The 27,705-nt window shown below is 35.7% G+C and overlaps 1 protein-coding gene across 2 annotated transcripts; it reads left to right on the top strand.

Annotated features, from left to right (window-relative positions):
• The first annotated feature begins 8 nt into the window (after window positions 1-8).
• Window positions 9-26,494, top strand: KIF14 (kinesin family member 14). 2 transcript variants are annotated; one of them, XM_019618515.2, is made up of 30 exons: window positions 9-236; window positions 976-2,147; window positions 3,021-3,275; window positions 4,412-4,499; window positions 5,276-5,374; window positions 6,802-6,854; window positions 7,391-7,421; window positions 7,741-7,848; window positions 8,701-8,817; window positions 9,430-9,548; window positions 10,289-10,461; window positions 11,091-11,238; window positions 11,340-11,403; window positions 11,596-11,780; window positions 12,292-12,394; window positions 12,591-12,751; window positions 13,563-13,710; window positions 14,312-14,464; window positions 14,806-14,932; window positions 15,562-15,655; window positions 16,515-16,653; window positions 17,542-17,642; window positions 19,180-19,274; window positions 20,023-20,244; window positions 20,386-20,570; window positions 20,952-21,110; window positions 22,095-22,214; window positions 22,828-22,902; window positions 23,479-23,617; window positions 23,752-26,494. In XM_019618515.2, the coding sequence occupies exons 2-30, from the start codon at window positions 1,063-1,065 to the stop codon at window positions 24,144-24,146; spliced, it is 4,941 nt and encodes a 1,646-aa protein (XP_019474060.1). In that variant the 5' UTR covers window positions 9-236; window positions 976-1,062; the 3' UTR covers window positions 24,147-26,494. The 2 variants fall into 2 exon arrangements, with proteins under 2 accessions (XP_019474060.1, XP_003208691.1); XM_003208643.4 differs by having other exon boundaries at window positions 9-295.
• The last annotated feature ends 1,211 nt before the right edge of the window (window positions 26,495-27,705 follow it).

The raw sequence follows: 27,705 nt of genomic DNA, 5'->3' as shown, positions 1-27,705 counted from the left end.
GGCCGATCCCGGCGCGGCCCGGGGGCTGAGGGAGCGCGCTCCGAAAGCTGTAACTGTGAAGTGTAGCGCTAAAGAAACTTCCGTTGGAGCAGCGCTTAGCCTGACGCTTCCTCGCCGCTGGAGATCCCTTTCTTCCCGATCGTTAGCTTTTTCTGCCTGCTGACGATACGATTCTGGAAGAATCGAAATGCGGATGACTTCTTGGCATTTAACGGCAGTTTGGTAGCAGTTGACAGGTGTGCAGAGGGTGGTGATGGCAGATCTGTAACAGTGTGTTCCTGTGGAGACTGGACGGGTACGGCTTCCCGCTCTGTGGGAGAAGTGTGGTTTCGTTGTTTGTTTGTTTCTTCTTTTTTCTTTAAAGATGAGTAATGTGAAAAAGACGATAACCATACCACTTTTCTTTCATCCCTTGGGTTAGTTGTCTTGTGCTTTTGCCATGTGAGAACGGAATAGAGTGCTCTAAAATAAGATCTTGTATCAAATATATTTATTAACTTATTTTGTTACTACATTTCATGTTGTGCATCAGAATCCTGGTAGAACCCACTTCATTTGCAATGTTCTGCTGTTAATGGTGCTGTTCTGTTGGTGTCTGTCAAACACCACAGATGCGAGCAGTTCTGAGTGATGGAGGCATGACCTCATGTTCCCTTTGCTTAGGAATCCTTGGGAATCTCCTGAATTGATGTCTGCTCATCTTTGTTACTAAGTGATCCCTCTGGTATTTGCACTGATTGCTGCTTCTTTCTGATGCTTCTGAAGCAAATGGTAGAACTCCATAAATGGAGTCAAATAGCTAGTCACTCAAATATAGATTAGCATTTAAGTACTGGATGTAAAATAGAGGATGCTGATTGTTACTGATATCTGGGAACGTACATTTACTGCAGTATATGCAAGGAGCTGCCAGTGCCCTGAAGTATGACTCAAATCTGTCATAAATATCATAAAATTCTTGCTTTATCTTTCCAGGTTCTGTGAGAAGAAGCAACAAAGTATAATATTTTAGGAAGCAGTTGTATTTGCTATAGTCCTAATGTTAAGTTGTTTGAAGACAAAATGCCTGTTTACACAGTTTCTATAAGGAAGACCTATAAGGCACGACGTAGTACTGCTTCTCAGAAGATAGCTTCACAAAATGCCTCAGCCAGCAGCGAAATGTTGGGGCAGCAACTGGCATCACAGGTGTCAGGAAAAGACCAGGACAGTCTTCTGTCATGTTCCCAGAATAAGTCTGAGGAAGTAAATAGGACCTATGTGATTTCGGCCTGTAAAAATGTGGATGACACATCACTTACACTGAAACCTCAGGACAGATTAACGCTCCAGAGGAGAACTAGGACAAGCAAAAATCTGGCATTAAGTAGCGAACAATCTGATAAAAATATACCCCAGGGTACAGAGAATAAGCAAATGGAGAAAAAGCTCACCCTGCAGAGGCGTGTGAAGAGTGGCTCTGTAGAAAAGAGTACAATTAATGGGAATACCGTGTCTGGAACAGAAAATAGTGTCTTTGATGCTGAAGGAAAATACAAGATTGCGTTTCAACGTGGTATTAGTAATAATGATACCCATTATATTAAATCAAGTTGTAAGTTAGCTGAAGGTCAACAAGTTACGAAGTTGAGTTATAAGTCCAATAGCAAAGATTTGTTTGGCAATATTGAAAACGATGGCAGTTTGCACTCAAAATGTAGGATGAGCGCTGCTGTTGCAAAACTTGAAAAAGTGCCTATATCAGAACAAATAGCTACCTCAGAATATGTTAATCAGATATCAGGAGAGCAGCTGAATGAACAAGGTGATTTAAGAAGAATAGCTGGAAAGACAAGGTTACAACAGTTAAAGCATAACAGCTTAGAAAGACCAAGGACGCCAACAAAAGCTTGGACAGAAGAATTTAAGCTTACACCAAAGAACAGCACTTTTCAGATTAAGTCATCTCTATCTGCTTCAAGTAAACAAACAGCTAATCTTCCAACTGTGTCAGAGAAGAAAACAAGCTCTCCTCCTGTGGGTATAAGTGCAAAAGCAGATGAGAATGCTGAAACCCTAGCTGAAAGCAACAGCACTGTGAGAGATATTTTTAAAGTAGAAAACAGCAAAGTCGTTGTAGCTGTGCGTGTGCGGCCTTTCAGTAGCAGGTTTGTATCATAGTCTTGTCTCTGCTGCCCAATACCTTCTATATTTTTTTCTGGTTTCAGCGGGGACAGAATTGATTGTCTTCCCAGGGCCTGATATGAGGCTATGTTTTGGCTCTATGAGTAAACCAGTGTTGATAACACAAATATTTTATCAGTTGCTAAAACACAGAGCCAAAGGCATTTCAGTTTCTCAGCTTCTGGTACTGTCCTGCCAGCAAGGGGCTGATGGTCACGAGGAGATGGGAGGGGACTGAACCAGGGCTTAAGCTGGCCAAAGGGATAAGGGATATTCCATATCACTTGGTGTCATGTGAAAAAACTAAGGGGGTTGGCTGTTTGGGCAGCTGCTGCTGGGGACTAGCTGGGCACTGGTTGGTGAGTGGTGAGCAATTGTTGTCCATCGCTTGGTTTTTAAATCCATATTACGTTACTATCACAACCCATGAGTTCTACTTCATTGCTTTTTTTTGTTGTTTTGTTTTGCTTTTTTATCATCTTCCCCAATCCTGCTAGGAGGGGAGAGCTGTGAAAAGCTGCTCAGCACCAGCTGAGCTGCCTGTTGGGTTAAACAACAACAGCAGTGTACATTGGTTTCTGTTCTTTTTCCATAGGCTCAATAATGTTTAATACATAGCAAAATTAGCAAATATTTCTACATCAAGGTAAAGGTTTTAAGAGGAGAATTTGTTTTATTGCAGCTTGGAGCTGTTCTTTAAATAGTCGTTATTTTGAGCTTGAATGCTTTTCATTTTTTTTAACTGATGATTGCCCGTTTTTTTTTTATTTTCCAGAAGAAATTAACTGAAGAAACTAATGTAAGGAATGTAGCTTACACTTGTTCATCTTTGTATTTATTCTTGTTCTTCCATTCAGAGAGAAAAACGAGAACTTGCTCCCTGTAGTATCTATGAGTGGATCAGAGACAGCTGTACGAAATCCAAGCACAAACCAACTGTACAGCTTCAGTTATGACTTCTCTTTTTGGTCTTTTGACAAGTGTCATCCTAACTTTGCAAGCCAAGAAATGATTTATAAAACTTTGGCGTTGCCGCTACTGGAAAGAGCTTTTGAGGGATACAACACTTGTCTTTTTGCTTATGGGCAGACTGGTTCTGGAAAATCATACACGTAAGCTCCGAAATACAATTCTTACAATCTTGTAGCTACTTACTATTCAACGTGAAGTATGAAAAGAGATTGTGCTATAGATTTATTAGCTATTAAGTTGTATTAAATATTGTTATACATTTTAAAAGAATAAAACAGAGAGACATTAATACTTACTGGGACAAAGCTACCTGTACAACTTGCTTTTATGTATCTGATGTTGACTGCAACCAACCAAACAAAAAAACCAACTTTACACACAATCCCAGACAAACAGTATTTTGGGGTTTGATACCCAAGCCTATGTACCTTGTGTGTATTTTTCTCTAGAATGCCTAAAAAGCTTTTTCTTTACAACCACACATCTATTAAAACCATTTCTATGATCTTTATAAGTGGGAACTTAAAATGCACTTGTAGTATTTATTTACTTTGGCCTAAAAGAAGATATGCTCAGTACTATTGTTGTTATCCTATTTGTAGTATTCTTTTTCTTTTCCTGTGCTTTCAGATAAAAAGAAATCACTTACCTTCAACCCTTTCTGTATTTTTAGCAAGGCTGAATATATATATATATATATATATATATATATATATATATATATATATATATTATATATATATATATATAAAATAACGTGTTCTCAGGTCATATCTATGCAACCGTATTCTCACAACTGTGTTGTGTAGCTCTCTGACCTTAGTCTCTGAACTGTAATTGAATCAATACAGTATGCTGGTTTTCTGCTGTGGCAGAGTTGAACAGGAAGCAACTAGGATAGAGAAAAGGGCTTGAGTTACACACTGATGGGATGCAGAGAGTGGTATACATATGTGTAGATATCAAACATAAATAGATAAAATTCTTGCTTATAGTACTTCTTATAGTACTTGTTCATAGTCCTTTTTCATTTGTTCTAGAATTTCTCTTTGAGTTTTCTCAAGGGGGTGAATCAAGAAAATCATGACAGGCCTCAGATAAAATCTCGTCCACCCCCCTGCTCAAACAATTGCCAACTTAAATCAAGTTTATTTCATAACTAGTTACTTCTAGTACTTAAAGAAGCATATGACATTTTAACTCCAGGTGTACAAATAATATTAAAATTAGCTATAAGGAGTTAGAAAATGAAACTAGCATTTTTTAATAACTATAGCATGATGGGCTTTGATGAAGACAGAGGGATAATTCCAAGACTTTGTGAAGATCTTTTCACTCGGATAGCACAGATGGACCAGCAACAGGTAGGATGATTATGCAGCTCAGCTTATGCAGAACTGTGAGTAGAGTGGTTCAGTATCTTTAACTGTTTCATTCTTTTGCTTTATACCCTCATGTTTATCTGCTTATTGATGTCTACATTTTATTGCTGATACAAATCTCTTTCTGCTAGTATCTCTGATTAGGAGATTTCTCTGAATAGTCCAAATCAACATTTGTTTTCCTTCTTTAGTGACAATGCTGTTTAAAAAAATGTAACATAGAATAAAATTCAAAGCATATGAACTCATCTTTTAGTGCTGTCACACAACAATGTGAAATCTGCTTGAAGAGTTTTCCAGTTCTGATTTTCTACTTCAGTGTTCCTGATGAAATTACTTAAATGAAAGTTCAGTTATCCCCACCTGAATTGTTAAGATTCTTAAAAATTTCATTATAAATGTTTCCTTTTCTGTTTTGAGAATAGACCTTTATTTGTGCATAACTCTATATGAGAGAGAAGGCCTTGTAATAGAAGGTGAGATTCTTTATTGAGATCACAATTTCTTTTGATTGGAATTCCTATCCAAATGAAATGTTGTTAAGTGGGTTAGTAAACAGTTGTGACCATTTCCATAGTGCCTTAAAGAAGGATTACGTTCTGTTCCTCTCAAATTTAATTGGTATAGCAATGGTAAACTTAGCAAATCATAATGAACAGCAGAATCTCATCATCTGTGTTAGTTTTCAAGGGAGAAAGAATGTTTGAAAAAGTGTCTTGGACAAGATGAATATATCTTTTTATTGTTGTTGTTATTAGGTCTTGTATCACCTTGAAATGAGCTATTTTGAAGTTTACAATGAGAAAATTCATGATCTCCTTGTCTTTAATGCTGAAAGCAGACAGAAGAAACAGCCAGTAAGTTGCCCTCAGAAACAAGTATATACGCAATGTCAAAACAGTGGCTTTTTCTGTAAATGTCATAATGTATAATGGTTGAGTGATTCTTAATTATCTAAGTAATTCAGATTGCTAATAAGATTCAAGGTAAACAAAATGTTGCTTGTAGGACTTTAAACAGTGGCAAGGCATATAAATGGTTTTTGTGTGTATGTATGTGTGTATATATATGAATATATACAGAGAACAGCTTTTAAACCATTCAAAACATCTTTTGATCCAGCTCTCTCCTTAGTTCTTGATCCTATTGTCATGCCCATTCACTTTGGAAAATATTTGTTTATTGTTTGTCTTCTGAGGTACCTGTTCACCACTGATCTTCAGTGGACAGTAGTATATTAATGGGAAAAAAAATACATATTTGCAAAAGGAGAATTCCTATCTACTTACTTTCCTTTGTGTGTTTATGTTGCTCAGCTACAGAAAAATACTATCATGTAAAAGCTTAGGAAAAATGACTAACTTCATTCCAATATTTTGCCCTGGGTAATGTACTGCTTAGAGCTCCAGGGCTGGCAGGAAGTTCCTTTGTTTTGTTTGTTGTTGCTGTTGTTTGGTTTTACTTTTGTTTTATTTCTTAAACTGGAATGGGGGTGGTATGGGGGGTATTCAGTAATCCAAGTAACTAGTTAAGGATTGTTAATTAAAACTAGCTTAGCTCATTTTTAATATCTGTGCTAGAATATGTAAAACTATAAGCTAAAGAAATTGTTGTGAATTAAGAGATGAAGAGAAGAAATTCATCACTCTAGATTTATTAAAAAACTGAAGTAAACAACATCAACAAAAAAATCCTCCTGCTAAAAAAAACCGTCCTACTTTCTGTGCTTGGCAGTGTTGAAGAGTGCAATGTCCAATTCTTGTTTGTAAACCTGGAGTTTTAGTTTGAGAGAGAAGATAAAGTATATTTGACTTGCTGTTGAAATAAGTCATTTATCCAAAACTACAGACTAATGTCAATCAGGTAGAAGTAAAGAATACCCGGTATGGTTTACAGCAGGTGTACATTCAGCTGAGTTTTGTCTGTGGTTTTGAGTCAAACTGTTTAAGTTGAAAACATATATTGTGGCATCAATGGGTGGTGTTTTTTAATATAAATCTTTTATTTAATATCATAGTTATTTTATAGTTTTATCCAAATATTCTTGTAGATAGCTCTGTAAGCAATAGTCTAGAGCGATTGCTGTGATTTCTTATGCAGGTAGAAACACTCAGCTTTTGGTATTATCCTGAAAATATTGTTCTAGATGATGATAATCAACAAAATCGAGCATGAGATTTTGTGTTAGACGTGTACAGAAACTGCCACTTATTTCTAAGATAATTCTATTCTAAGTAATGCACACTTAATATGTTGTTGCTTTTTTTTTTTTTCCTCTTTCCAGCTTCGTGTAAGAGAGCATCCAGTGTTAGGACCATATGTGGAAGACCTAACAGTGTAAGTCTTAACTACTCTCAGGAAGTGTTTTCTACGTTAGGAAGTGCTGCTTTACTGTGTGAGTGACAGCACTGGCACTTTGCCCTGATAGGTGTGGAGTCTCACTCCTTGGCAATCTTCTAAAGCTGTTTAGATGTGCAGCTTCTTCTTTGAGGCCTCCTTGAGCAGGAAGTTGGGCCAGATGATCTCCAGAAGTCCCCTCCAACCTTAAGCAATTTGTGATTTAGTAGATGTACAGCATAGACCTGGCGTACTGTGTTATTATCTTGAGATTCTAAGTTTTTGTGCTCACCACGGAATTAGACAATATCTTAATTTCACCCAGTCTAGCGTGGCTTGCTGTATTTCCATTGGCTATAATACAATTAGAATTACTTTACAATGCTTAGAAACAATGGAAGTCTCAGGACAACTGGAACTTTTTTGATATATTGGTATTTTCTCTTTAACTTAGGAAGTATTTAAAGATGCACACAGCAAGTAAAATTGTTGAAAGAGAAGTCTGAATCTTATTTTTTCCCCTCCTTTCACTTTAGGAATGTTGTCAGTTCTTACTCAGATATCCAGGTAAGAGTTGTTCAGCTATATTTCTACTTACTTATTCATTTGTTGCTGAAAACAAAATTCCATGGAAGGGAAGAAAAAGGTTTGCAGATTGCTCAGCACTCTATGACATTTCAGCAGATGTAAAAGTACAGCAAGCACTAGTCCTGTGCGTTGGAGCTGAGCAGACACATACAAGCAAGTATCACACTCTTAATATGATTAAGTTGTGATTGCACCCGTATGGATTCACCTGTGGTAATAATTTGATTTGCAAATATTTTAAACTGCAGTTAATTACCCAGAGTGCACCAAAAAGTTGGTTTTTTTTTTTCTCTTACAGAGTTGGCTTGAACTGGGAAATAAGCAGAGAGCAACAGCTGCTACAGTAATGAATGACAAAAGTTCTAGATCTCATTCTGTCTTCACTCTTGTTATGACTCAAACCAAGGTATTGCTGGGTGTTTTATTTTGAATTATCTGTTCAACTCACATGGTAGAAAATTGTTTTGTGTGCTGCCTAGAAAACTGGGCAAGTTATACATGAATGAGGTGGATGCATTTTAACATGGGTTTCTACATAGCTTGTTGTGCTTTTTTTTTTAACATACTTTGAGTATGTTCTGTTATCTCTGTGCTGTATATATTTATAGAAATAATATAAATATACCAAGACTGGCAGATCTAGGAGTGGTTGTAAGTAGTTCAGGATACCTGTGTCATCCTTTCATCTCTGGGATACAGGCACTACAAATTCCTGTTTGATTTACAGGTATTTAAGAGACAAAACCTGACTTAGTGAGATAATTCTGAAAAGAAATAAAATAAGTGGAGCTCCTAAGAAGTCTAGTGACTGGCAGTTTTCTCCATTTACAAATAACTTGGATGTGGCTTTTTGTTCTTTATTTCTCTGCCCAATTACTTGAGCCCTGTTATCCTTCAACTCACTCTTCACAACGCTAGATTTTCTTCTGTCTATCAGGATTAGTCCTAAAATTTTTCCCCTGGTTGTTTAGATGATAGAGGCAGCAGTCAAGCATGAGCACTGAGCTGTAGTTTTAAATGTCCATTTTTGCGCACTTCTTGCTTATGCAATTATGCACATGTAAACTCTTGATGCTATGATTGTGTGGACTTAATCTCCTTCATGGGATGTACATGAAAGCATTCTGTCAAAAAGTAAATAGTAATGTTAATGTTTTTTGGTTTATTTATTTGTTATAAAGTGATAAGCTTGGTGGATTTCTGCTTGTCCTCAGATACTTTATATTGAGTTTAATGCAGAGTTCTCCAATTTTTCCAGGTAAAGTTTGTGGATGAAGAGCAACGTGATCACAGGCTTACCAGCCATGTAAATCTAATTGATTTAGCTGGCAGTGAATGCTGCTCTACTGCTCAGACCACTGGAGAAAGGCTGAAGGTAAATCACAACTTATATCTGTGGGGAGGAAAAAGATTTTCTTCACAGAGTGCCTCTAACCTTTAACTCTGAAATATCCTCCTCTACCAACGCTTTTGGACAAGAGTTGTCATAAAAGGACATGTAGCCCTTATGCTTATAAGTTTTTGTATAGTATTTTGCCAATGAGGGCCAGCAGCCTTAAAATGTATTTTGACTGTGCTGTATGGCAGGCCAGATCTTGCCTGGGACAGCACTCCCTTTGCTGTGCAGGCCTAATGATCCTTTGAAAGGCGTAAGAATGAACTGCATGCATGAGCAGCTGACTTGCAAATGAGTGAATCAGATGTTATACAGTTGGGACTTTCCCATTTTTGGAATTTAAATAAATAGAGTTCCTATTAAGAGACAACTTGTCAACCTGCCTATGTTAGGTTAATAGTTCGTAGGACTGTTAAAGACCGGGGTTTCTTATTTCCAAGAGAAGATGGAGAGTACTTTTGCATCTCGTTTTTTAATCAGTGGTGACATTTGATATGGTACATCTACAGTATGCGTTAAATAAGCATGAGTAAATCAACAGTATCACACAAGCAAATATAATTGTAGATTTTTTATTTTTGCTTTGTGTAGGAGGGTGTGAGTATTAATAAATCACTGTTAACCCTTGGAAAAGTCATTTCTGCACTCTCCAAGCTGTCACGAAATGGGAAGAAAACTTTCATTCCTTATCGGGAATCTGTCCTTACTTGGTATGTATGCTCCAGGGTTTTTTTTGTGGCAGTAAAAGGTTTTCTTGGGTTGTGAATTCTCCTTCCAGAAGCCATTCTTTTGTTTTACCTCTGTGCAGAAGTAGATTGATAGGAGGAGCTGGGTAGGTATAATTATTCGATCTCTGATTTGGGGCTTAGTACACTTATTGTCTCTTTTCCTCCATATATGTTACAAAAGATGTTACTACATCTGTCTGGCTGCATCCTCACTTTGGTGCCGTTCCTAGTCCATCTTACCACTGGAGTAATACTATATCTCTTTTGCACTTTGTATGGTCTGTTTTTTAATTACTCGCTTGTTATATTGTCGTGCATCAAAACTTTAAGTTTTGTAATGCTGCTTCTGTTAATTGTGACAGGATTGCTATGAAGTGTTTTATGTGATTTGAACTGAGGCATGTGCTTCAGTGGCATAGCAAAAATGTTATTCCCCCATAATGGTGCTATTTCCAAAGTAATGTTCTGGTGAAGACAAAACTTTGAACGTGTGGCTTGCTCTTAGAGCAATTGGTATGTTTCTGCACCCAGAGCAAGTTTCCTTTCTGCTTAGACATCTGAAACTTGCTTACCAAAATGACTACAGGGAGAAATAAACTAGCCTTCTGAATCAAGTAAAGAGCAATATGACATTTGTATTCTAAGTTAGCTGACAATCATTCTCAAAGTAGCAAGATACAGGTATTTTGTATGATGTACTTCTAATTTCCTGTCAAATAAAGGTTATTAAAGGAAAGTCTTGGTGGAAATTCACAAACTGCTATGATTGCCACAATAAGTCCAGCTGCCAGCAGTACAGAAGAAACACTCAGCACTCTTCGCTATGCAAAACAAGCATGTTCAATTATCAACATGGCTAAAGTAAATGAAGATGTGAATGCCAAGTTAATCAGAGGTGAGGTTGACATCTGCAGTCTTTAAGACCTTTATTCATTTCTGTCTGTTAAATTTACTGCTCCTTGAGAGACATTAATACTAACAATTGTGCTGACTGACCACTGATTTCTTTACTCTTCAAATGTTTACTGATCAATTTTGTTTAGAAAGTCAAGCACTATCATCTTTGAGGAAGCTTTTGAGTTTCATGAACTCTTTTAAAATTGGGATACTTTTATAAATAGCAGTTTGGTGTGCCCCCAAAGTAACACTCACCTTTGAGCATTGGTTGTGTTCAGTTTTTCTTAATTACATGCTATTCAACTGCTCTGTAATTTTAAAAATAATTTTTCTTCTGCTTTTTTGTGTATAAACCCTTAACTAGGCTACTAGGATATATTTTTCTTCTTAACGTTATGCTGCTTTGTGAGTTGCGGATGGTTTTCTCGTGTAGTTGTTTTAATTTTTGTTATACTGAAGATAAGAAAATATCTTTAGCTACAATTGAGAACCTGGAATAGGGAAAGATGTTTTGCTTATCTTTAATAAGATATCAGGATGAATATTCTAGTATTGTTCTGAAATGTCTAAACCCTATCATATCCATAATTCTTAGTGTGTTATTTGGTTTTGGTTTGTCTAATATAGAGCTGAGAGCTGAAATTGAAAAACTGAAGGCAGCTCAGAAGAGTGCTCAGAACAGGGATCCTGAAAAATACAGACATTATTTGCAAGAAATAACATCTCTGAGGATAAAATTGCACCAGCAGGAAAGGGACATGACAGAAATGCAAAGGTAAGGTAGTCAATAATGTGTGTTTAAATAGCAAATAGTAAAATTTATATACTTCAAATTTGTTCTTAAGACAGTGTTACATTTTCCTTTAATATGTTAAGGGCTTGGAAAGCGAAACTTGAGCAAGCAGAAAAAAGAAAACTAGAAGATATAAAAGAATTGCAGGTATGTTTTTTTCTTTAACTTTCTCCTTCACTTTACATAGCAAATAATACAGAAAAGATGACATCAGCAATCCTTGCAGAAGAATTAGAATACTTTGAAGGCTTGTTTTCCTCAATGCTGCTTTTTTTTAACAGAATGATATAGATATTGGGATACATAAAATAATCTTTTTTGCTGACATCTTTGATCTAGAAAGCAGGAATTGCATTCAAAATGGACAATCGTTTACCAAACCTTGTCAATCTGAATGAAGATCCCCAGCTTTCTGAAGTGCTGCTGTATATGATTAAAGAAGGAGAAACTACAGTTGGAAGGTATACAGCAGATTCAAAACATGATATCCAGCTTTCTGGCGTGCTAATTGCTGATGATCACTGGTATGTAGTATTCTTTGAAGTTTTTTTCTCTTTTATTATTTATGCCAGAGCAGGAAGTACTTTTGATCTTGGCTTTGCTTTTGGAGTTCCTGTTCCTTGTGGCAGTAGCAAAATATGGCTTTCTAACTACAGAAGATAATTTTTCCAGTGTTCACTGTTTAAGGAAGCTGGCTTCTATTTCTCCTTAGAAAGGCATTAACCTAAGCAGTTCAATTTTGTTGTACGTTTTATTAAAGTATTGAAATCTGTTCATGTAAAAATCTTGCACAAGGTCCTGATCAAATGATTCTGAGTATGATAATCCTTTCCCATTCAACTTAATGCTGAGTGAAATGCCTTTACAATTCTCACTATGTAATGTTTATGTAAAGTTGTAACTAAACAATACAATCTGCATCCAGAAAAAGGAAAATAGGACACTATATATAAAGGTATTGATTTTTAGTCTATTAAGAAACATCGCTTGCAATTAACATAAGCTACTGATGTAACAAATGTTTGTTGTTTTCAGTGTTATAAAAAATACTACTGGCCAAGTGAGTATAATTCCACTGAGAGAAGCCAAGACATATGTAAATGGGAACTGCATTGTAAACCCAACAGTTCTGCATCATGTGAGTAGCTGACTTCATAACAGAGGAATGTTTGCATCTGTGGATTTTGTAGCTGTATTCCTATTCCAATTTCAGAGTACAGTTTTTCTTAGACAGCTCTGATACAATTAAATTCTTCTCAATTTCAACTCCTATCGTCTGTTTCAAGCCCATAAATCTAAAAGTTATGGAATAATACTTTTCTCCTCCCCTGTAGGGTGATCGAGTGATCCTTGGTGGAGATCATTACTTCAGATTTAATCATCCAGTAGAGGTTCAAAAAATTAAAGGGCTGTCTTGTGGAACTACACTTTTGCATGATGGTCCGAAAGACTTCGAATTTGCAAAGAATGAACTGCTTATTGCACAGAGAGCACAGTACGTACTCCATTCATTTTCTTTTACTAAAAGTCACAGTTGTTAGCTACTCTAACTACTCTTGAGTGGTTTGAAGTGATAAGAAACTTAATATCACTTATTTTGGTATATTTGAAAACTGGAAAATGTAATGTTTATTATGAACTCATTTTGTAATGGGAATGCAACTTCTAGATGTGTCTGAAGTGAATGTTTACTTTTAAGAGGTGATACCACAGTCTCGTCCACTTGCCGAGAATGCTGGCCACTGCTGTAGAAAAGGTTAAACTACAGAGATCCCCAAAGTAGTTTATCTCTTCAGTTGCACTGTATCCCCAAATATATAACATCAGAAACCTACTTGTGAGATTTCAGAGAGGCTGAAAAACAAATATTCTACAAAAATGAGATCGATGTTACAACTTGGGTCATCTGTGATGGTGGAGAATTTGAGAAAAGGCCATGTTATTCTTTGTTGCTTCTTTCTTGGGAGTTATTAAACTGCAAGTTGCATTGACTTAAAATATACTTTTCTGCATCTTAATATGATTGTGTGAGTTTCTGTTATGGTTCTTAATTTTGTGAAAGAGATGTAATGAAGGAAAACTGGAAGTTAAGTAAATGTAAAATACTTTTCCCTTTCCACCTGTGTCTGTTTTCTCTATGAAATGAAAAATACCTAAGTAAAATATAGAAGTTGTAAAATACATCTTCACTGTTAACATTGGAGACTATTTAGCATTATTCCTTATGTCACAATAGAAGTGGGTAAGATTGACCTCTATGCAGCCTATAAGAGATTAAAGACAGCATTCTAAATGTGTACTTGCAGGCTTGAATCAGAAATTGAAGAGGCACGACTCAAAGCCAAGGAAGAAATGATGAAAAGTGTCCAAATCGCAAAAGAAATGGTTCAGCAAGAGCTGACATCACAGAAAGAAGCTTATGAAAGCAAAATAAAGTCACTGGAAGCAGAGGTGGTAAGTTGCCACTGCATTTTTATAGAAAACAATAAAACAGAGTAAATCAGAAGGTAGTAAAACAGAAACATTAGTATGTCAGGATGTATTTGTTGTGTGTTATATTGTGGTTTCTTTTTTTTTTTTTTTCCTCTTCCTGTCTTGCATACCATTATGGTATCTTAAGGTGTGCTGACCTTGTTCTTCATTTAAAAAATAAATACAAAAATGAAGTCACAATTATTAACTCAAGAAGTTAAGTAGGTATTCTCTTCAGAATTATCCTAGGAATTTTGCTATATATAATTATAATTTTTTATACATTATAATTATACATTTATCCATTATAATTATAATATGTATAATTAGTTATGAAATAAAATAATAATCCTCTGTAAATTTGATGGAAGTGTAACTTGTATGTGAACTAATACCACAATAAAATTTTATTCTGTATGTCTCCTAAGTTGCTGTATTATTCTAGTATGTGTTGTGCCCTCCATAGGGGCTACTTGTTCTCAATGTATTGAAGTGAAAATAAATCTTAATATCTGCTTAGGGAGTGGATCAGAAATACTATAGCAGTGACATACCTCTTTCTGTCTGTCCTTGATTCTGTTAGAGAGAAGAATCTCATAAGAAGGAAGTGCAAGAACTGAACAATCAAAAGGCTGCAAGTAAAATACAGGAATTAGAGAAGGCAAAGCAAAATCTTGAGCTAGAACTACAATTCAATAAGAAGCGCTTGGAAATGGAGACCCTAGCTACTAAGCAGGTACTTATAAAACGAAAGAGCAAGGTCTCTTAAGAATAAATGTAGTATTGGTCCTTTTTTCTTTATACTGGTGTTCATGTATCTGCAACAACTACTATTTCATTGCTTGTTTTTTATGCTGCTTCTCTTTCATTTCTGTATTTCTTTTAAATGTTTCAGTATCTAACCAAAACAAGAAACCTGCCAAAAATGGACGATGAAGGGTTTCATACTGATGGCAGATGTGGAAGATGCATTTGATTCTGTTGTAGAAGTCCTTAAAATGACAACGGGAAGACTAAGAATAATCATAAGTAAGCGCTGTTGAGTTTCATACCATGTTTTTTTTCTCTCTTCCTCAGGCTTTGGAAGATCATACTATTCATCATGCGAAAATACTTAAGGCTCTAGAAGATGAGAAACAGAAGATTGCTGAAGAAATTCAAACCCTTCAGAAGAATCGTGCAAGTGGGAATAAAACTGTGAATAGTAAGTATGTACTTAATGTTGCAGGAGCAGTGATTTCTCTTTTGCACAGTTGACTTGGATTTAATGAGTGTGAATCCAGAAGTTATTTTTGTCCTCTAATGCATTTCTAACAAACATGAAAAATAAGAGTCTTATGGCTGCTACCATCCTTCACTTTTTGGAAACAATGGATCTGAGACAGTGCTAAAAACTCAATTTTAACTCATTCAGGGTGGTTTGGTGGGTTCCCAGCTAGTCTATATTTACCCCAATTACTTAAAATTTCTTTCTCAGTCTGGCTGAGCAAGTTAGGAGTTAATCTACTGGAGAAACTGGAGTAACAATTGCTTCTATTTAGTCTCCTGTATCAGATTAGCTTAATCTATAATATCTAATGTTAAATTGTTATTCTTTATATACCCTTCTCTTAGTTGATATTTCTTTTGGTTTTTCCAAGTGTCATCTATCTGGGAAGTTCTTTTTCTTTCTTTTTTTTTTCCCCTTCTTACTGAGAAAATGCAGACCAGCTAAACGGCTAAATTCCATGCAAGGTGCCGTGTGTGCTCTTGTTTTGTGTTTTAAACCTGTAAGTTGTTGCATTGCACTACTTGGTCATTATGTATGTTATTAAGCATTTTATTCTTTATTAGCTCCTCTTAGCTGGAATTCTTTGAAGTTATCTGTGATGATCAAAGAGGCCAACACCATTAGTAGTGAATTAGGGAAAAACACTATTTTTAACAGGTAAGTGTCTGAGTGAGCTGGTTATAAGTATATGTGGTGGGGATTCTAGAAGTGCAATCAGCTATTGTTCTTTGAACAGATTTCTGAACATGACAGATCACTTTTTCCACCTAGCTCTAGAGGAATGTGTAACTTAGTTGTGTTACTTTTAAATCAAGTTACATTTACATTAGGCAGTTCATTTTGGGTTAAGCATGCTTTGGGGATGAATGATGCCTATGTCCATTGTCTTTCAGCTCTCATATCAGAGAGGTCCGAAGGCACGTTAAATACATTACTTATTTTGATGAAACTTCTGATCTTGGAGATGTTTTTTCAATGGAAATGATTCTAATTTTGGACAAAACTGAACCAGGATATATGTGTCAGCCACTATGATGTAACCCTATAAACTTAACACAATGGAGGTAGATTGAAGTGAAAACCTGAGGACGTGCGTGCACTGCATATTGAGCACTTGAGACCAATTGTTTCTATATAACGGCCAGATGTCCTTTGCAGGAGTGCAGATACACAAAGTGCAAGAGAATCTCTGCAGTAAACATGGCTACTATAGTAGAGATGAGTGGGTGTTTCACTGTGGCTTTCAGATGTTTCTGGCAATAGGAGTTTATAGCACATATTTGGTTTTGAGTTTCTTGAGACCTAGGAATTAGTATGGGGTTATGACTGCAAGGTTTTTTTCTCTTTTAAATTTTTTAAATATAAATGTATTTAAAATGGAAACTAATGTTTGTATTTTGTGAGAAACATGGTGTCCTAGACTATTAGTGGGCTTGTAATCAAATGTTTGGTCCCTGTATGATCTACCTTACAAGTACTTCGTATTTACTTTCTTCTTTTTTCCTCGAATTCTCAGGCATGAGAAAACCGATGATAAAACAGGATCAGTGTCTTCTGTTCAAGTACAGGTTCGTAACATCAAACTGCGCATAGCAACTTTCTGGAGCCTGGAGAAATTTGAATGCAAACTAGCAGCTATGAAAGAACTCTATGAGGTCAGTAAGAACTTAGGCAAATACACTAACTAATGAGCAGTAACATTTTGTTGAAGATATTTCAATAATCATAGTAATCATATAAGGAGAGTCTTGGGTTTGTGGGTTTTTTTTTTTTTGCTATGTGATCTTAAAAAACAAACACACAAAAACACCCTCAACATAAACATTTGTGTGTGTGTATATAATATATATCTTACTTGTTGTATACGTATGTTTGGTTTTTGATATATTGTATCAGAAATTAAAATCTTTCCCTGTCTTGATCAAAAGGGAAAGAAAAAATAACAAAGTAAAACCAGAAAAAAATGAAAGAGAAAACATTCCTTTACAATGAGTTCTGTGAGATGCAAAAATTTCCAGTGCTATAACTATATTGTGTTTATTATTAAAACCTGTTTGAATGTTGACAGTAGCAGAAATTCTATGTCAAATGCAAAAATATGGCTAAAACCATTACAAATTTATTTATTTTTATATCTGCTTTTGTGTGAATTACATACACAAAATTTTAATAGATGTTGTCATATGGAAAGAGCTGTGAAGATTTTTACTTGGTATTCCTGTATCCTATATCTTAAGCTGCTGAATAGCAGAGTGTCTTCACTAAACGTCTCTTGTTTCATTTTGCGTCTTAAAAACTTGCATCTCAACCTAGATGCCAGTTAGTTATTTTTTAAACTGTATGTTTCCTAACAAAAAGGAAAACATTAAGGGGGATTGGATTCAATCTCTGGAGGTTCCTTCCAGCCCCCACAGTTCTGTGGTTCTGTGATTAAATCTACTGCTGTACAGCAGAACATGATGTCTTCATCCTGGTACTGTATGCTTTATTATCTCTCAGTTTCTACTTAACCTTTCTTCTTCTCTGTTTCCTTTATTTCCCAGAGTAATGATAGCAATAAAGCTGCTGATGTATTTTATGACCCTGCTGATGAGTGGGAGCCTGACCTTTCAGATGCCTCAGTTTCTTCTCTTTCTGGAAGAAGGTGATCATTTGAAATTCCTTCACCCCCCTTTAATACAAATCAGAAGTTACTTTGCATAATTATACCTCTGAGCCACTCAATCTTTTGTTTATATTTTTTGGCTTAGATTATAATAATGACAAGCCTACAAATTAAATGAAAAATTAAATTAAAACCAAATTAATGTAGAAGGAAACATACGTGAGGAATGGGGGAAGTTAATACTAAGTGTGTAATCTTACTGCATTTTACTGTGTTCCCTTGTGAAATGTGTTTTAATGTGCAGTGTTGTCAATGTAATAATAAGAATTGCATTCCCACTAAAGCAGTTGGGCAGATTAAACAGTAGTATTTCTAAGGTTGTGCAAAGCAGTGGATGAGTAATCGGTGCCAGCAGGCTTTGTGAGTAACAGTTGACAATCAGCTGATGATAAAGCCGTTCTTAATTGTCTTCTGAGAGCTATCTCCAGAAATTGACCAATTTACTTCTAGCATAGGATTTTTCATTAACCTGCGGAGAACCTGATATAAGGTACAATGCTTATTCAATTAGTAGCATAAGCAGTCTTGAATAGGCACTTAAATTTTTGTTACCATCCTTACTTTTCCTATACACCATGTTAGTGAGAACATCTATTTGTTCATAATCTTATTTTTCCAAAATGGACAAGAAATAAGGGGAAGGATGCTCCCCCAGACCCAAGAGTGCATTCGACCAAAACATGCGTGAGGTTTTGTGAACCAAATATCTAGGTGTTGGTATGGAGCAAAATATATTGTTCAGGTTTTCTTCATGGCTCCTTAATACAACAGCAATATTTTTTAATAATAAATTGCAGCTGGTCTGAAAGTTTTGCGTTTGAAGTTTCAGTCTTGTAACAGTGTTTGTGATTCTAGAATTGCACAAATTGTTGCTTGTAATATAAATGCTAACTGATGCTTCCTTACACCTCTGCTAGTGAGTTGCAGCTGATTATTGTTATTTTGCTGTGAAGCAGGTCACTTCAACTGATGGTGAAAGGGTGATTGTTCCAAGTAAACAAGTCTGAAAAGAACACAATGAATAAACAGTTTCTTTTTAGTCTAAATATAAAATAATGTTGGAACACTCTGCATTGTCTGAAGCTTCTGGATAGTATTCTAATGTTGTAGGTGTGTATTCTTGAACCTTAGAAGTGTACTTGTTCTCATTCTGCCTCTCCTAGAAACAACTGAACAAGAAAAGCTATTGGAAGAGAGAAACAGGTTTCCTTGCTGCATTGTCAGCAGCTGACTTGTGTCAGTCATGGATACTGGTGAATGAAATTGAATTCCATGTGTTGATCTAAGATTTGGTGTTTCTTATGTGTAGTGCAAGGGAGCAAAAAGGACAGGCTATTTCAGGTTCTGTGTTAACAAGTTCTATGAATTGAAAGTGTGTGTATATGTAAATACATACATTTACATATGTAAATACATACACTCACAGTTGCCTGGTGGACGTTCATTGATCCTTCAATGAGCACTAGGAGAGAGATTCTTTAAGTTTTTAATATACTGACACTCTCATCCTTTCCAGAAGTAGGAGTTTCATGAAGAACAAGAGAATTTCTGGATGTTTGTCTGGTATAAAATTGCAGCCAATCCAGAACACGCAAGCATCCTATATATCAGGTACTTACTGTATGGCAGATCACTGTTCACTTTAGTATTTCCAAGTTCTCAGTATACTCAGTATAATGCATGAACTTGCAATGATCATGGGGGACAAAATGGAAAGTGTCCCAACTGTAACGTATTCACGCTCAGAATGTTAATCTGGTAAGTGGATTTTTTTCTTTGTTTCTATAGTTATGCTTTCTTAGGATAAAAGCTTCTAACCACCACTTGAAACTGTTTTTTTGGTTGGCTTTTTTTTTTTTAATGAGTTATACTTGCAACATTACTGTGCTTAATTGGCAGTTTATGGGAGAATGATGATAGTTCAAGAAACAAACTGCCAGTGGCCGAATGCTGGTACAGTTGTTTGGAGAATGTGCTTGAATTTTTGCTATTCATTTAGCTGCTAAGTTTTGCCCTGGCTCTTTGTCAGGTTTTATAAGTATTGTTTTTTTTCCCCAGATGCTTCAGTCTTCCAAATGTGGTTATGTAGTTATTTTAGGTTGGCTTATTTTCTTCATTTTCTGTCCATGTTTTCCATTGCTGAAGAAGTTGGATTTATGTTCAAGAATTTCACTATGGAATTTGTACTAACTAATCCTAGAAATTGTGCAGAATTGCGTATACACATTTTTTTTCAACTTGCTATCTCTGGCAGTTAAACATTTCTGAAGAAACAATGCAAAATGGTCATATAGATTTTCTGTCTGCTTATTTCTGTGAAGAGTTTCATGCCTACATATTTTACTTTTATACCATACAGGTGCACAGAATAAATCCAGCATATGCCCAAACTTTTTTGATTCTCTTCTTCCTGGAATTTGCAAAGAATCTATAAGTTCAGCTTTAGATTTACTGGAACAGAATCACGAAGGAGGAAAGAGCATTGCAGATCATCTCCTGATTAATTTATTTACAATTTCTTCAGGAGTTTCTGCCATTTCTAAAGCCTACGAGCTGCAAGATGAAGACTGTCAAAAAAATTGTAAGTCTGGCTTTCATAACCATTAAGATAAATGTCATCAGTGAATTGCCTTTCACAAGTGTAACCATATGTTAGGTGATGAGAAGAATAAACATTCTTAATTTGTTGAGAAGACATTCTGAAGATCTATTTCTTTTGTAGTAACCTATCTTGACCTTGATGCTCAGTCCTACGGCATCAAAATTACCTCTGCTTTTGACCAGCTTGTGGTACTGATCAAGACTTGGCTTAACGATGTGCAGAAATGCATTGGATCTATGAAGATAAATGAAGAAATAAAACAGGAAGTAAAGAACTTGGGAGGTTATTTACAGTTACTGTTGCAGGTAAAGTGTGCATTTTGGACAAAGAGAATGTGGCTCAGCTGCTGTAATGAGAAATCCTGTATGTTAAAGTAATATTAACTACACATGCTAAAAACAGCCAAATGTCTAACTGTCACTGCTGTGCTTTTCATCATGTTGCAGCATTACAAGCCGCCTGAAGGCTAATTCTATCAAAAGTGTTTAGTATAATATTATCATTTCTCTTTAAGGTTATGAGGTATTGGCTTCTATCTGTGGTAGAGAAACAGGTGCAAGTGGGAAGATATAAAGCTGAAAATGCAATGAGCTATTTGGCGTTACAGACTTGTACTACACAAAGTGTGTGCTCTTTGAACACACATACTTTCTAGTTTCAATGAACGGCATGCTTTTATTTCTAAGGGATGTTCTTCAGATATATCCTCAATGGTAACAGAAGCACAGAGCAAAGTCAACGAAGCAGTAAAACAGACAATGAAATGCATAGGACACCTGGCTGTGTTCACAAGAACTGATATTTCCTTTTTTGAAGAGAACACTATTTCTACAATCAGTCTACAGGTGAAAAAGTTTAATAGAAATAATGACTTTCTAGATAAGTATGAAAAATACTTGAGCACGAAAGCTTGTCCCACATAATATCTTTTTGAGGAGTTCTTGTATTCTTTACTCTTATATGTATCTTAAAGCATAGGACTTAAATATGAAGTAATTTTAGTGTTGACATTCACAGTTGTTTCGAGTAGTTGTGGTTGTAAGTCAGATGGTTATATCAAACAATTTAAGAAATGGAATTAATTTTTGAGTTTTATGAAGATGAGTATATACTCGTAGCATTGGAAGAGAAAAAACAGAATTCAAAACTACCAAATATCTCCAAATCACACAATCAAGAAGCCCCAAACTTTTAAGTATGTACATCTTTCATATACAAATGTATATGAATATGAAAGTATGCTATAATTTCAGGATTGCATCTGCACTGAGATCATACAAGTAGGCATATTTCAACAAGTTAAATATTTTTATCAGTAGTCTCTGTTGATAACATACTGAATTTTCAGAAATCTGAATAAAATTAAAAGGAGCCTCTGTTCAAGAATCACACTTGGCCAAATAGGCCAGCAAATAAAACAAAACAAGTGTATTTTTAGTCCATTATGGAAAGTCCATTTCATTTCCAAGGTATAATGGAAATGCTAAGTGATTTAGCTGAGTGATAAGGCAGGGCCATCCCAGGGGAGCTCAGGTGCACACAAGGGGTGGACTGGAAGGAGTCGGCCCCTTCCCAGACAGCATTTGAGGGTTGGCAGTGGAGGCCAGGGTATCTTGCTGGAGATCCCTTCATATCTGAGGCCTTCCGAGGGTAAGCAGATTTCCCCTTAGTTTCTGCACCCAATGGCTGTTTAATTTGAGGAAGTACTCACTTGCTGCAGCCAGGAACTTTGCTACCCTGCTGTCATTGCTGCATTTTCCTTTGTGTTACAGTGTTACGCATGGCCATATGAGTTCTTTTAATCATGTTTTGACCCTTTGCTTTACAAGGACTTTGTACGTGCTGTTTATGATGGAGTAGGCTCAGGGCTGGTGTTGCTTACAGATACTGTACAAGAAAAAGCAAGAATGATGCAGAAAGAACTAGTGAAACAGTATCCACAAAATGAGGTGAGAGAATACTAAAATTAGAGATGACTGGTGTGTTTTCAGAGATGCTTTGTCATATTGCTTTATTCTTCTGTAGTTCTTTTTGGAAAGTTCATGTGGAATAAATTTACAGTAAGTAGCAGAAATAAGAGATAAGAGAGATAGAAGTCTTGCAGAAATTTTTTTCATGTTTCTAGCAAAAGGAGTTGTACAGACTGCTTTTCAAATAACACTATTAACTTGCAGCAGGCTATTTTTTACTGGCAGGAGTCCTATGTATACTTCATGGTTGAGTAATATTTTAGAGAGAACACAAGAGTATGAGCTAAAATCTTACCCCGCTGCTTAAAATGGCAGTGGCATAATAATTACAGGAGAACTTTTCTGAAATAAACACTTAAGTTTGCTCATTTGGTTCTCCTATATTAAGGATTTAAATGAAATTTTGCAGATATGTTAACTGGTGGCGAACAACATAAAGGATTTAATTTTTAAAAATTTCATTTTATGTTGCAAAAAACATTGCTTTTGCTTTTGAATATTATCCTTGTTAGTATGCTCATTGTTCTGCTTCTAAAATATTGTACTTCTCCTGTGTCTTAACTCAAATGTATTATGTAATGTTCCTTTGTAGATTCAAAGTCAAATTAAGGATAATGCCGTGGCTTTAGCCAGATTCCTTGAAAGTAATGTCTCTCATTGCAGAAAGGTAAGTAAAATATTTCACCAGATTTGTGCTTTGAAATTGGTTTTTAAACTAAAAAGGTGCATTTAACAAAAAAAAATAATAATTGAGATAACCTTTCATATACTTACAGTTGCACTACACCACTTCCTCCCTTAAGGGCATTCCTGTGTTTGGAACTGCATTTCCACTTAAAAGTGCTTGATTTAAATTTTATTTACTGTTTCTAGGGTTATTTATATATTCTTCTGTCTTTGCTCGTTAATGGCCTGAAGTTCATTAATTTTAGTAAAGCTGGGTAACTACTGCAATAATTAATTGCTGCAGTTGCTGGTTATTTGAATTAAAAGCTAGGACAGATAACTTAATCTACCTTCCAAGAACCAAGCCTTTCTTGGGATTTTAGTTAACTTGTTTGTTTGTTTTCCCTCCTGCCAAGAATAGGCAATTCTTCCCAGAGCTCTTCCAGTAGCCTAACATGCCTTTTATTTAGTGTTTAAATGGTCTACTTTGGTGTGACTAAATGTGGAACAGTGTGTTAACTGTTAAGGATTGTTGTCATGTATTTAGGTCTCTTTAAATTACTGTTTGTTAATACAGAAAGGAATACAATCTCACTTACCCGAAGAGGAGTGGCTGTATCAGGAAATAAAGAGAAGCACCAACATCGCTGCGAAATATTTGGAACTGGAGCGGTGTCTATCTGAAGTGCATCAGATTGTTTCTTCTACCTTACAAGGTATTTACCTGAGTTATTACCTACCTAGTTAATAACTTGTAAACTAAAGGTGATCTGTATACAAGGGGAGAGGGAAGGCTGCTTGATCTCTTTTTGTGGAATACTACCTTTGATTCTGTTTTTATTTCTCATAGGGTCGTTCAGAAACACAAGCCTGCTCAGGAGCTTTGCAGGAGAGATTTCTATCATAGCTGGATATTTTAACAATTATTTCAGTTTACTTGCATTGTCTTCTGCTTCTGCAAACAATCCTTTCCAGAGAACAACAATGCCATTTATGAACTTAGATGAATTGGACTCTCTTGTTGATTCACTTATTTTGAGTTTTGAACTTGAACAAGGACAGCTAAAACCGAGATCTCATGTTGCTTGTAATGAAACTACTGAGACTGAAGGAAAACGAGTTGAAACAAGTGAAGCAGAACTTTCTTGGAAACAGAAGGGAGTTCCAAAACACACATATAAACTCCAGTCACCACCTGCACTTTCGGGGGAGCTCTCACCTGATAGGGTGATAGAGTGGGTATAAAATACTGCTATCAAGAATTCAGGGAAATATTTTTTCTTTCCATGAAGTGAAGGTAGCATATTACTGAATGCTAATACATACTGCTAGTACTGGTTAGTAAATGGTGTGAAAATAATAACTTTATTGTATGATACTAAGTACCTAGAATTTCCCAAGGGAAAAAAAAGAAATTTAAGACATAGAGTTTAAAATATAGCTTTTTGTGTTAACAAAAAATGGAATTTTCTATTAAATGAGCTTATAAGAAATAATTAAATACAAAAGTTTGGGGGGAAAAAAAAGGCAATGAACAACCAAAGAAAACAACACTGAAATAGAACTTGATATGATGTGAAGTAAGATACTAAAAACTGTTGGGGAAAAAACAGGGAACAATATAAACACGTTACGACATTGCATTTTTTCATTTTATGCCTTCAACTTAGGTGCCTTAAGTTAGGAGTAAGGGCAGTTAGGAATAAGGTAGATGATACGGGTATCTATTTTTTTGTTTTCTTAATATTGTTGCTTCTCTGTATTATGACCCAGCAGGGCTACGGCAACTGGAAGGTGTTTTTTATGCCTTTCACTGCTTGAAATACCAACTACATTTAAAAAGCAGGCAAAAACAAAAAAAAACAAAAACTTTTGTGTTTCTTTATATAGGGGGAAGATATATAAAATAGAATTGTCAAGTATTTTACAAATCCTTATTTTTAGTTGTTTTGTAGTCTATTGAAAAATCTGGTCTTAAAGTAGCAGTGATAATGGTCTTCAACTCTGAAGCAAGTTCATGTTGTGTTGCTAGAAGTTAGCTTTGCTCAGTTCACTTTGAGTACTATTCATAGTGAACCAAAGCATAGCGTTTAGTAAATAAAATGCAAGTCATCCTGTGAGGCTGTGGAGTGTTGCACTGAGTTGCACAACCTACAAGTAAAACTAGAGCTGAAGTATTATGGGCACAAGACTAGTTGAGGTTCAAGTTTCACACATACGAAGTGAAAAACGAGGCAAAGATGGAAAGTATCTGACTAAATCCATGCACATTACTAATTGTCTTTCCCAAGTGTTCTGTAAATCTAAGTGACTCTGATGTATATGTATGTATATATGTATAACAGAATCCCACTGATAAATGCAGAAGGATTTCACCCACATCACTGATTTTTAGAACACTGTATTCTACTGCTTCCTCATCATGTTTGATTAGCTTACCATTCTGCCTCATTCCGAGGTATAATTTCTCTAGAAATGTATGTTGTATTATGGCCTGGATTTAACTATGCTGCTTTTTGAACTATTTTAAAGAATGTGGCTGTTTGTTATATATCAGTATTTCATGTTCCTTTATGGCTTTTACTAGGATGTGGTTTGTTAAAAGAATAGGGAACAGATTTACATCTTAGCCCTTCTTGCAGGTTATTTCCTACACTTCTACTTATAGAATGACAGGAGCATTAGAAACAATGGAGCTCTGCTAGGCTAAAAAATGGCATTCCTGATCAGCTACTTCCTTCTGCTTTTTCCCCATAGATATTCTTTAACCACTTAGTTTTGGTCTGCTTGTGCAAACTAACAGAAATGAAAGTGTTTTAGAATACTTATTTAACACTAGATTCCAGGAGACCTGGGCTTAGCACATCTTACAATAGTGCTAAGAAAATTAGGATCTGAAACATAAATATTTTCTTTTATATCAAAACTTGGAAGCCAGATATTCACACCTATCATCTTTGCTTGTGAGGGAAAGTGCACAGCATCTTGAGAATGTTGGCTTTGAGAACAGTTCAGGCTTTTAGAATTATTTTCTCTGAATGGGGTACAGTGAAGGGAGTCAATCATCCTTTTTCTCTGAAAATTAAATGGCTGTTATTTGGTATTTTTGCACTTTTCTGCTTTGGAGGGAAATGTAATCATGCTGAACTAGTAATGTATTATCTGAAGGCTAGTGTACCTTAATACTTTGTCCAAAAATGTGTTGCAGTGCTGCGCTACCATCAAAATTATTTAACGGTATTTATTGTATGTACTAATGTGTTCCTCAGTTGAGGTGCAGCATTGCTTAATCACTTTTTTACTTAAGGCCTTTATTAGACTTTTCAGGGGCTAACAAAGTATATTTAGTGATCCAGCTTTTGTACTTTTTCGAGTGAGGAGGAACTTGGTGTACGTGTACTTTTGGAAATGTGTAATTTTGTATTTGGCTGGAAGTTTTTAAGTACTGTAACTGATTTTTCTGAATTGTTTACCTCTGTGCTAATGCTGTAGAGAGTGAATCTAGATCATTTGTAACTTATCGTAATTTTTACAACCTTAAATGTAAATGCCTTTTTGGATTTCTTCTGTATAAAGTTGCTTTTGATACCTTCCTTTGTCATACTTGCTGGGAGCTTTTTGAAATACCAAAAGAAGTTAGCTTCTGTGGAACTGAAGTGAAACAAAAAAATTGACATCTTTATCTAAGTTGAACTCTCCCTTATGAGGATGCTTAACAGCACACCTTTAGAGGCCGATTAGTTGTGATCTGATCTGCATATATTAATGCTGTAGTACTCAGTCGTCTTCAATTTCTGCTTTTTTAGTGATGTCAAGGTTTTTTCAAATGTGTTACTGAGTAATGTTCCACCTGCCAGATGATGAATCATGCTTGCCTTTCTTGTGCTTAATGCTCAGAAAAAATCTTGGGTTTTTTAACAGTTCTTTGTATCAATAATAGAACTTATCAACTGCTCTTATTTTTAAAAGAGAAGGTCAAGTATATCACAACTCAGGGCTCAAACTGATTTTCAGTTTTTACTCTTGCTCAAGACAATGCAAGCAATTGGATTTCTGATAGTTTTAATGGGGATATCAGTGGGTTGATGGGCAACTTTAATCATATCAGGTTTTGCTTTTAACAATGAATGAAAATACTGTTAACAGCTTATACAGCTTGTCTTGCTATCTTTCATACTAACTAGACTTCTGTAGCAGAAAAGCTAATTCATGTTTTGAACCAGTGACTGAGTACCTGGTGGGAAGGCAGGCCAACCCGGGAGAGCTCAGGTGCATGCAGTGCCCCTGAGTGACTGGACCTCATTTAAGGGTTGGCAATAGAGATGAGGGTATCTCACTGGACTTCTCTGCATACCTGAAACTTTCCTAAGGTAAGCAGATGCTTTCCATTATTTCTGTGCCCATGGCTGTTTCATTTGAGCAAGCACTCACTTGCTGCAGCCAGGAACTTTGCTACTCTGCTGTCATTGCTGTACTTAACATCGCCTTACAGCTTCTTTAATCAGCTTCTGCAATTCATCTTGTTAATAGTACATTCGCACTGCTAGGTAATGTGTCAACACAATCTACTTTCTGAAAGTGTTCTCCTCACTGGGTGCCCTTGTTACAGTTATACGTCATTGAAGTACTTCACTCATACAATATATATGGTGGCTATACATTATCAGAATGAGAGCGTATTGCATTAATACATCATCAAGCTGAGCTGAAACTCCAGTAATCTATACATGCAATATACTATCAGAGTAAGCATCAGAATGAGGTATATTTGTAACTATAGGTTGATCAATCTATAAATTATGAA

Source organism: Meleagris gallopavo, chromosome 10, assembly GCF_000146605.3.
Source record: "Meleagris gallopavo isolate NT-WF06-2002-E0010 breed Aviagen turkey brand Nicholas breeding stock chromosome 10, Turkey_5.1, whole genome shotgun sequence".
NCBI lineage: Eukaryota > Metazoa > Chordata > Aves > Galliformes > Phasianidae > Meleagris > Meleagris gallopavo.
This window is presented reverse-complemented; position numbering and strand designations above follow the sequence as displayed.

Coding starts and splice junctions, on each gene's coding strand:
- KIF14 (XM_019618515.2), top strand. CDS start 1,063: ATGCCTGTTTACACAGTTTCTATAAGGAAGACCTATAAGGCACGACGT. Junction 3,276..4,411: donor GGTTCTGGAAAATCATACAC/GTAAGCTCCGAA, acceptor TAATAACTATAG/CATGATGGGCTTTGATGAAG. Junction 13,711..14,311: donor AGTCACTGGAAGCAGAGGTG/GTAAGTTGCCAC, acceptor TGATTCTGTTAG/AGAGAAGAATCTCATAAGAA.